Below are 11,159 nucleotides of genomic sequence, written 5' to 3'. Positions count from 1 at the left end.
AAACAAATATGAGCTAAAATAGTGCGTAATCTGTATCAATTTCACAATCGAAAGTCCATATTGAATGATATTTTCCATAAAATCGATGAATATTTCCAGTGATGCCAATACCTTTTCATTTCTCCTTCCCTACTCCCCCACCATCAAAATGACCTGACCCGACGCCATTTTCTCTTCGTACTTTGTCGTTGCAGTGTCAAGTTTTTTTCCTTGAATTCTTTATTTTATTGTACGGGAGAGTGCCGATAAAAGTGTTCGCGCGACTTAAAAAATAGGTTTTGTAAATGCGTGTTAAAAATTGTGCGGGATATTTATCATTGTCGGCAAAAAGTGACGCTCGACTTTCATTGTTGTCGTTTACCGTGAAAGCGAAAATATTGTTATAGTCGTGAAGAAAATATAATTATATGCGTATTTAGTGTACTTGGTGCATTGTTCGCGTCAAATTTATTGAATTTTTTTGAAAATATTTTTTCCGTTGGTGCCAATGACCTTTCTTCCCCCACCCGCTGCCCTCAAAATGACCGTTGGCGCGAAAAATGTACACCCGACGCCATTCTGTTTCCGAACTTTGTCGTTACAGTGTCAAGTATTTTTCAGTAAATTCTTTATTTATTTGTGCGGGAGAGTGCCGATAAAAGTGTTCGCGCGACTTAAAAAATATGTTTTACAAATGCGTGTTGAAAATTGTGCGGGATATTTATCATTGTCGAAAAAAAATGACGCTCGACTTGCATTATTGTCGTTGACCGTGAAAGCGAAAATATTGTTATATAGTCGTAAAGGAAGTATAAATATATGCATATTTAGTGTACTTGGTGTATTGTTCGCGTCAAATTTATTGATTTTTTTGAAAATATTTTTTCAGTTGGTGCCAATGACCTTTCTTCCCCCACCCGCCACCCCTCAAAATGACCGTTGGCGCGAAAAATGTACACCTGACGCCATTTTGTTTCCGAACTTTGTCGTTACAGTGTCAAGTGTTTTTCAGTAAATTCTTTATTTGTTTGTGCGGGAGTGCTCATAAATGTGTTCGCGACTCGAAAAAATAGTTATTTTATTACAAATACGCGTCAAAAATTGTGCGAGATCGGGATATTTATTAACTCGTGTCGTTTGCATTGCATTGTCGCCGTTGATCGTTAAAGTGAAAATATTTCTATGAATTGTGCGTAAAATATGTTTATTTCGTTCTAATCAAATATTTAGTGTGTCCTGATTAAATTCATCGATTTCTTGGAAAATATCATTTTTGATGGGACCAATTGCATTTCTTTCTCCATCCGAATCGGATGGGGGAGAGGGAATCCCCCTCCCCTAAAATGGCATCTGGGGACAAAAGCAATAATTACCGTTGCCATTTTGTTTAAAATTGTTAGATAAATAAAAGTAATTCGGAATTTCCATTCAAGCCATTGTTGATAATCGTACGAGCAGTTTTGATAAAGTTAAATTTCAATGAAGAAAATATTTCGCATCGTCAACGGAACAAGAGACGCGCGTACGGGGCGATTGCAAAAATAATAGACTTTTCAGTATTCTCGGAATAGATTCGTCTCCTTTTTGACGGTTACAGTGATCGGTATCAATTTGTGCATAAAAGGACTATGTATTAGTCTAAAAGTGAAAATAGTGTTAGTACTTTGTTTTCGTGAAAAAGGAACAATTATTTTCGGTTGTGTGGACTCTGATGGACATTCTATTGTGTGCGTGCAGGAAAAGTTTCCTGATGGTGTTTTCCGGACTGTTATTAGTGTTTTTGAAGAAATAGTGTGTGTTCATTTCCAAGGATGCTATGGTGACAACGTGTGTACCAGGGAGCTGGAGGAGGATACGTAATGAAACATGCCGAGTCAAGTAAACACATTTCTTCTCCGATGAATAAATACAACGAGGGACAACGTGGGAATTATCGCGACGCTGGAACTCCGCGATCGGTGAGTAGATTTTAAACCTTACTGCATGTATTATTGCTTTTAATTTTAATGCCATAAATTATTATTTGCAGCAGACATTGTTTATTTATGCACTTACACGTTTATTCCACCTTTTTCAAACCGTTTTATATTTTAAATGAATTTATTTAATTTAAACAATATTTTATTAACATTGAGAAATAAATTAAAAATCGATTAGGAATATTTCATTAAAATTTTCATTATTGTTTTTCAGAAAATAATTTTTTTATTCAATAATACTAAAGTTCAAATTTTTAAGTAAATTAAATTATTTAGGAGAATTTTTTTTAAGACAAATTTATAAAAAAGTAATTTCAAAATGAAAGTGGAAAAGAGAGGCTGTGGTTGAGGTGGAATTCCACTTTCATTTAGAATTTTTTTGTTATTTTTCATTTATTGGTTAATTTTTATTTAAATTAAGTTAGTTAGAAAATTTCTAGAAGTATTTTTTTTTTTTTTTTTAGAAAAATTTGACTAAAAGTAGTTTTTAAATGAAAGTGGAAAAGAGAGGATGTGGAAGAGGTGGTTTCCACTTTCATTTAAAATTGTGTTCTTATTTTTAATTAATTCGTCCATTTAAAATTAAATTAATTAGAAGATTTTTACAATTTTTTTAGAGAAATTCGATTAAAAAGTAATTTCTAAATGAAAGTAGAAAAGAGAGGCTGTGGTTGAGGTGGAATTCCACTTTCATTTAGAAATTATTTGTTATTTTTAATTTATTGGTTAATTTTTATTTCAATTAAGTTAATTATAAAATTTCTAGAAGTATTTTTTTTTTAGAAAAATTTGACTAAAAGTAGTTTTTAAATGAAAGTGGAAAAGAGAGGATGTGGATGAGGTGGTTTCCACTTTCATTTAAAATTGTGTTCTTATTTTTAATTAATTCGTCCATTTAAAATTAAATTAATTAGAAGATTTTTACAATTTTTTTTAGAGAAATTCGATTAAAAAGTAATTTCTAAATGAAAGTGGAAAAGAGAGGCTGTGGTTGAGGTGGAATTCCACTTTCATTTAGAAATTTTTTGTTTTATTTTTCATTTATTGGTTAATTTTAAAGTAAATTAAATTATTTAGGAGAATTTTTTTTTAGAGAAATTTATTAAAAAGTAATTTCTAATTGAAAGTGGAAAATATTTCATTAAAATTTTCATTATTGTTTTTCAGAAAATAATTTTTTTATTCAATAATATTATTAAAGTTCAAAATAGTTAGTTTCAAATTTTTCAATTAAATATAAATACGTTTTTAATTAACAAATTAAATTTTATAGGAATGAATGAATGAATGAATTTGAATATTTTTTCAAAACATTTAATTAAAATTGTGTATAGAAAATATGTTAATAAATAAATGAGAAATAAATAAATTTTAAATTAATGAATAAATTATCGAGTAAAAAATATGTATGAATAGAAAATTCGGGTAATTTCAGAGAAAAATTGCATTTTATTAAAATATAAGTTAATATTTATTTATATTTTGTTTTAATAAATAGTTAAATCGAATTATACGTAAATATTCGTATTTCTCTTAAAAATATAACAAAGATAAAATTAATTATTCTAGTTTAACATTGGCTTTTTTCGAAGTCATTTAAACATAATTTTTCAAAACAATTTTCATTTATTTCAAACGATGTAATAAAGGTGGAATATGGTCCATAAAATCAAATAAAGCTGCCCCAATCGGAACGCCATTTTTCAAAAGGCATATTACCAGTGGTCCCTAATAAAGAAGAAACAATTTCTTTATTATTTATAACAAATTTTATTAATTTAAAAAATTATATGTAAACACTTACTTTTGTATATTGTGGATTATGAACCCAACATTCTTTTTTCTTCAAATTTTGATACAAACTATTGGTTTCTGATGGAACAGAATTATAATAATTGACATCATAATTATCGGCATTTAATAAACAAATTCGAATAATATTTAAATATGGTTTTATAAACGGTGAAATCGATATTTTCCCTTTTATTTCACATTTCTCAAAACTAATGTCAATAATTTTTTCCGGAAATGATATTAATTGGATAATTTTACTAAATGCTGACGGAGGTTTATCTGAAAAATATTATAATTTTAAAATTAAATATATGTTTTATTGTTAACTAATATAAACATATTTTAATGTTTAAAATTTTTAATTACTCCCTGAGGTAGAGTCAGTTAGGCGAAATGGTTTTGTTATTGTTGATGAAACCATAGGAATTTGATTTCTTGCTTTTCCTTTTAACCACGTGTCAATAGCTGAATTAATAAAATTCCGAGTATTTAATGAATAATATTAATAATAAATTAATTAGTTAGAGAACTTTTGAATTTACATTTTCCAACTTCTTCAAAAACTTTGATTATTGGTATATCCATATCGAGAAATTTGCTAAGATGTTTTGCATACACTCCACATTCGTTGCCACTTCTCTCATAACTTGGACGATGACTTGACGTTGAATAAGCTTGAATTAAATTTCTCAGATTTTTTCCCCCTTTATATTCATTCACTAAGGGAATTTCTTTGTGAATTTCTGGATTGATTTCTCTAAAAATATATTTATTTTTATTTTAAATAATTAGAAAACAATTTTTTTTCTTACGTTACGTACTTGGACGGAACTGTTTGACAGACATCTAAAATATTGACGAATAGAGCAGGATCGTTTTTTAAAATCATGGATAATAATTGACTCTCGCAAATTGCATTATTTCTCAGATAAACTTCTGGCGCATCGATGGGCAGCATGTAACTTTCTTGCATTTTAAATCCATGACCAGCGAAATAAAATAGACCTGAAAACAATATAGTTAACTTGAAAGAAAGAAAGAAATATTTCAATTTTATATTTTATTTTTTCGAATATAATTTTAATTTCTTTCACTGAAATTAATTTGATTTTATTTATTTACCATAAACTCCATCAACCAATGCCTCGCTAAAGATAGATATTGCATTTCTCATTTCATTTAAATTTAAATTAATTAAACAAATTACAGTGAATCCAATTCCATCTAAAATATTTGCAATTCTTGCCACGTCAGCTTTTGGTGTACTCAATTTCGTTTGGAATTGATAGTCTTCGTTTGCAATTAGTAAAGCAATTTTTGCAACTGATTTTTGTCTTGGAAGATCCACCTGTAATTTTATTTACAAAACAGTAGATTACAACAAAAAATTTAAATTTGATAAGTTTTTGAGAATTTTTTGGAATATTCAAATATACTTATTACACTATTTCTTAAATATTTTAGGAAATCGTAAATTTTATTAGTGGACCAAAATTTATTTCATAAATTTTAGATTGATTTTTCGGGAAAAAAGGGAATTTTAAAAATTATTGTATAAGCTCATCGTGAGATAGAAGAAAATATTTTTTTGTCATTTTTCGTCTTTTAATTAATTTTTAAATTAAATTTATTAAAAAATTGCTAGAAGTTTTTTAAAAAATGTTGGATTAGAAACAAAGTTTTTAAATGAAAGTGGAAAAGAGAGGATGTGGAAGAGGTGGTTTCCACTTTCATTTAAAATTGTTTTCTTATTTTTAACTAATTCGTCCATTTAAAATATTAAATTAATTAGAAAATTTCAAGAATTTTTTTTTTAGAGAAATTCGATTAAATAGTAATTTCTAAATGAAAGTGGAAAAGAGAGGCTGTGGTTGAGGTGGAATTCCACTTTCATTTAGAAATTTTTTGTTTTATTTTTCATTTATTGGTTAATTTTTATTTAAATTAAATTAATTAAAAAATTTGTAGAAGAGGTTTTTTTTAGAAAAATTTGACTAAAAGTAGTTTTTAAATGAAAGTGGAAAAGAGAGGATGTGGAAGAGGTGGTTTCCACTTTCATTTAAAATTTTTTTTTATTATTTTCAATCAATTCGTCCATTTAAAATTAAATTAATTAGAAAATTTCTAGAAATTTTTTTTTAGAGAAATTCGATTAAATAGTAATTTCTAAATGAAAGTGGAAAAGAGAGGCTGTGGTTGAGGTGGAATTCCACTTTCATTTAGAAATTATTTGTTGTTTTTAATTTATTGGTTAATTTTGAAGTAAATTAAATTCTTTAGGAGAAGTTTTTTTAGAGAAATTCGATTAAAAAGTAATTTCTAAATGAAAATGGAAAAGAGAGGCTGTGGTTGAGGTGGAATTCCACTTTCATTTAGAAATTTTTTTTTATTTTTCATTTATTTGTTAATTTTTATTGGATAGTTTTTATAAATTAAATTCCTAAAAGGAAGTTCAAGAATTAAATAATTATTTACACTCACCATCACGTAGCTTCTTTGCGTATAAACTTCACTAATTTCATTAAATACATAACAGTAGTATTTTCCCTCATCTTTTCCTCCAAAATTACTTATCTGTAATAAAAATATAATAAATTACTTATAAGTAAAGAAATTATTATAAATAATTTTTTATATAAATTAATTATAACGAAAGAAATTGTTTTTAGAAATTGTTATTATTTAATTTATATAAATTAAATTAAACGATTAAAGCTAATGATTATTTTTGAAGAATATATATATTTATAGGAGAATTTATTATTTATTAGGCATTTATTTAGAATAGTTTCAATTTTAGCAAATTAATTGGAGTAATTACTGAAAGTATATGTGACGTTTGATCATCCAATTTTGTATTATCTCGAAACCATTGAAAATTGGCCTTTGAATGATTGTTTGCTTTACAATTTAACAAAAGTTTATCCCCTTCCTTAACATATAAAGTTGGCTGTGGTTGTTCTTCAATAACAACAGCAATTGGCTTTATTGTTAGAAATATCGATTCAGAATATATTTCATTCATGCAACTTCCATCTTGACAGATTTGACAGATTTTACATTTATATTCACCTTCTTCATTAAGGCTATTTGTACAGAAATAATTATTAGTTCAATTTGATAAATCACGATATAATATATTGAACACAAGAGGAGAAAAATTAATTTTTTCGTCAAAAATATTTATGTTGAATTTTGAATGGAAATGAGATAAATTTTTATAGAATTCGATTGTTCTTACTTTGTTATTTTAAAGTTTAATTCTTCAGTTGTATAATCAGGGAGGGGAATATTTCCATGATACCATAAATAATTCGGTGGTGGCATTCCAGTTGCTTTGCAAATTAATTTTAATTGTTGGTCCATATTTATTTGAATGTCATCTGAAGTTGAATTTGGTTGTTGTATAATGACTAGAGGTTCTGGAAATAATTATTAATTTTATCGTAGAATATGTTCTAATAATTGTTAGAAGAAAATTTTGTTTCGTTGTTTTACCTGGGGAAGACAGAATTGATAATACTTTTAATAATCCACAATCTTCAAGTAAAGAACTCAGGACACCAACAGTGCACATTTTAATTCGTAATTCAAATAGTAATTTTTCCGCAGGTGTTTGATTGTTTGTAAATTTATTTTGCTCGAATTCTCGAATCCAAAATTGCTCTCTGTAGAAGAAAATAAAAGTTTAGATAGAAGTCTCTATAAAGTATAATATTGTTGATTATTATTCCATTTACCGACTGTATTATATTTTTTTAAGTAACGTACAATTTTAATTATACTGTAGTATAAATTATTTAATTCATATATATTATCTATTTAATTGTTGAAGAAATAGTTAATTACCCGAAACAACCCAATTCGTTGGAAACGTAATGTCCCAGAGTGCGCCATCCTGAATCTTGATTAAGTTCATAAACTAATTCCTTATAAATATTTGCTGGTAAGGAATCGAGTTCTAAATCTTCGTCGAAAATTAACATTTTTCTCTCATAATAATCGAATGCAAAATTTAAATGTCTCTTATTATTTTTTACTCTTTGCGAAATTGTTGATTTCCTGCTGAGTTTTTTTTCTTTGTTGGAAAAATAAACTTAAAGAAAAGTTTGTTTTTTTATTGTAGTTCGAGAGAAGAAATTATAGTTATAATGAAAAAAAAACACAAACAACAGGTTAATTTTTTTTCCTGTTGAATAAAAGTGACTGACAGATGGAAATAGAATCACATGGCAATAAAGGTTGTTCACAAGGCAAATAAATGCATTTGACCAATGAGAGCGCGGTTTTAAAGAGAAATAAACACATATGTATTTTTTTATGTTTGTGTAAGTGTCAGTGTGTCAAAGTGATTCTGAAATACACAGTGCAAATGTCACTTTTCTAAAACAAAATAAAATAGAAGAAAAAAATGTTAAGACCGAAAGCTCTTACTCAAGTTTTGAGTCAAGCAAATACGGGCGGTGTTGAAAATACTTTGTAAGTATATGGTAAAATACTTTCCATATAGTTTCTTCTGAATGTCATTTATTTTAGGTTAGGTTTTGAAATTTATAACAATTCGCTTTTTGCTTTAATGCCAAAATTTGTTTTAATTTCTTTTTTAAATTCTTTATTTAATAATCTCTGAAGTCGTGTAAACATTCGAAAGTCTAAGAAAACATTTCTTAATAATGAAAGAATATTGTTTGTTTCTATTTATTGATATTTAGAGTAAATAGTTTGATTTGACGAAAATATATTTTTTGTCAAAAAATTGATGCAAATGAAATTTTTGAATAATTTTATTTGATAATTTGAGAGATAATAATAAAAGTGTGTCAAAGAATAAGTTGAATTTAATTTATACGTACGATTACAGATTACTGAATAGAGATGGTGGTCTTCTGGCATACAGTGGATATGGAGATAAAGATGCAAGAGTTACAGCTGCAATAACAAGTAGTATTTGGTCTGCATATGAAAAAAATGGACGAAATGCATTTAAAGAAGATGAACTTAAATTTGTATTAATGGATTGTGTGGTAAAATTTATTATTCAGAATAATTATTATTGAAGTTTAATTATTATTACTATTTTTATTATTATTATTATTATTATTATTATTATTATTATTATTATTACTACCTATTATTATTGTCATTATTTTTTTTTGCATTGAAGTTTAGTTAGGGTTTTTAAGTTTAATTATTTTTTTACTAATTTAATAACAATCGTTCTTTTTTGCAGGATGGAAAAGTTGTCATTACAGAAGTTGCGAATTTACTTTTATGTCTTTACGCAAGAGAAAATGTAGGATTTGGATTATTGAGAGAAAAAGCTCAAGCGCTAGCTAAATATCTCGATCAACCATTAAAACAAATAGCGAACATGCCATAAAAAATATGTCTTATAAACCAGAACATCTCATTATTTGCGATTTACTTTTTTCTGTGCTATAATTTTTCACACTCGACATTGTTATTGATATTACATTATTTTGTATATAATATTTTTATTTCATTAAATAATTTCTATTATCGAAATATAGAATAAAATATGTAGAAAAAGAATATTTAATTTGAATACATTCAAAAGGATATAGGGAAATAATTTCAAGTTTAACAGTATATAGAGTTTCCTTTTTTTCATTATTTATTTACTTTAAAATTTTACAACTTATACAAATGATAAATTTTTTATCACTCTTTTTTGTTTTTTTTTCTTTTGCTTATACAATTTTACAATGTGAGAGGGGTGAAGATTGTAAAATGTTATACAGTTATCAAACCTATTACAATTATCTGTGTTTGTGTGTGAGTGTTTGGGAGAAGGGGAGGTAAAGCATTAAACATTTTACAAATTTTATTTTAAATTGTGATCCATAAAAATTTCAATTACAAATTTTTTTTTCTGATTTATATTTTGAATTTTGGAAAATTTATTATTTGTGGTGAAAAATTTTTTTGGGGTAAAATTCTTTTAGTAGTTGAATGAAAAAAATGTTTCTATTTACATCGCATTTGGGAAAATACAATCAGATCTTCGATTGCTATATTTACAATGCGATAAGGAAAACAGCAATAACATCTATAATGGGTGTATTTTTTTCCCCCGTATATGTATAATTATTTCAATTATAATAATGTACATATATATGTTTCGAAAAATTTTCAGTTTGGTTATATAATAAATTTCAAAAAAGATTGTGAACATATAATTTTACAATTGAAAATCTCAGGTCCACTTGTCATCTTTCAAAACATTTTTCTCGATTACTTATATATTGTGTGTTAGTTCTTTTCAAGGACTACACTTTGATGTAATTTTTTATATATTTTAGATGTTGAATAGAAAAAGTCGAGTCGTTGACAAAATTTAGAAAATTCTATGAAAGTAGAAATACACACAATTGGATTACAATTATGACTTACAGTTAAAAATGTAGGTAATGAACATTATTGTTCTTTACAATTATTATAGTTTTAGTGTCGATGAAAATTTTCTACTATAAAGCTTGCACTAAAAAATGTAACTATAATATGAGAAAATGATATTATTTGAAATTAAGCTCTCATTAGCAACGTTTATTAATTTCGCCTCATTTTCTTTACGTGACTCGTCGTCGAAAGTCGTAAATTATTAAAAATTCGCCTATAATTATTTTTTTTTATTTCTACTTTCCTTAATATTCTTTCTATAATTTGAATTTGAAAATTTTTCTTAATAATATTCTCATTGAAGAATGTATTTTCTAAATATATTCTTTTTTCTCTCGACGAAATGTTAATTTTTATTTGGAAATTTTTTCCATAGAAAATAGAAAAATTAGGGAAAATAAAATTCAAAAATTAATTATAAACCTAAAATTTTTCGCTAATAAATTTCTTCTCTATATTAACAAGCAGCACGTTGTAGCTTAATTATTCTCATTAATGAGTTACTGCCTCAAAAAATGTTCTCCATTTTTTTAAATCACACTAAATTCTTCATCTTGGATTATAAATCCTATACTTATTAAGTTTTTAAACTCTATTTAGGATTTGATAATAGGTTTTCTTTTGAATATGTCCTACTTCAATTTTATTGTACCCATTATTTTTTTTCTTCTAATATAACATTTATATCTCTGCGTATAATACATATCCTTGAAAAAAAAAATTTGGAACAAGATAAACGTTTTTTTCTTGTCCAAACATTAGGTTTATTACTTTTTTTATTCGCTATTTATTCGCACGCGGAGTATACACTTTTAAAAATTCTTAAAATATATATCTTTAAAAAATGCAAACATAATTCGATTTTTGAGCCATTTTAAAGTATCTCAAAAATTAAAAAATAATCGATTCTTACAATCTAATTATTAATTGCCAAAATATTTATAAAATAATATGTACCTATTTTTTGCTAATTAAAATTTTCGAGAA

The 11,159-nt window shown here is 26.0% G+C and overlaps 2 protein-coding genes across 2 annotated transcripts; one reads left to right on the top strand and one right to left on the bottom strand.

The window, feature by feature from the left end:
- Window positions 1-3,582: 3,582 nt before the first annotated feature.
- Window positions 3,583-7,944, bottom strand: LOC122508498 (mucosa-associated lymphoid tissue lymphoma translocation protein 1-like). The gene is made up of 11 exons (XM_043621900.1): window positions 7,602-7,944; window positions 7,251-7,420; window positions 6,994-7,174; window positions 6,574-6,838; window positions 6,234-6,326; window positions 4,875-5,100; window positions 4,574-4,757; window positions 4,295-4,509; window positions 4,119-4,217; window positions 3,763-4,031; window positions 3,583-3,686 (listed from the first exon to the last, which is right to left on the bottom strand). The coding sequence occupies exons 1-11, from the start codon at window positions 7,736-7,738 to the stop codon at window positions 3,585-3,587; spliced, it is 1,941 nt and encodes a 646-aa protein (XP_043477835.1). The 5' UTR covers window positions 7,739-7,944; the 3' UTR covers window positions 3,583-3,584.
- A 127-nt stretch (window positions 7,945-8,071) lies between these two features.
- On the top strand, window positions 8,072-9,305 carry LOC122508499 (ragulator complex protein LAMTOR2). Its single transcript, XM_043621901.1, has 3 exons — window positions 8,072-8,231; window positions 8,614-8,776; window positions 8,983-9,305. The coding sequence occupies exons 1-3, from the start codon at window positions 8,164-8,166 to the stop codon at window positions 9,130-9,132; spliced, it is 381 nt and encodes a 126-aa protein (XP_043477836.1). The 5' UTR covers window positions 8,072-8,163; the 3' UTR covers window positions 9,133-9,305.
- The last annotated feature ends 1,854 nt before the right edge of the window (window positions 9,306-11,159 follow it).

The sequence above is a fragment of the Leptopilina heterotoma genome, unplaced genomic scaffold, assembly GCF_015476425.1.
Source record: "Leptopilina heterotoma isolate Lh14 unplaced genomic scaffold, ASM1547642v1 Lhet_54, whole genome shotgun sequence".
Lineage (NCBI taxonomy): Eukaryota > Metazoa > Arthropoda > Insecta > Hymenoptera > Figitidae > Leptopilina > Leptopilina heterotoma.
The sequence above is the reverse complement of the archived record's forward strand: the minus strand, read 5'-3'. Positions and strand labels throughout refer to the sequence as shown.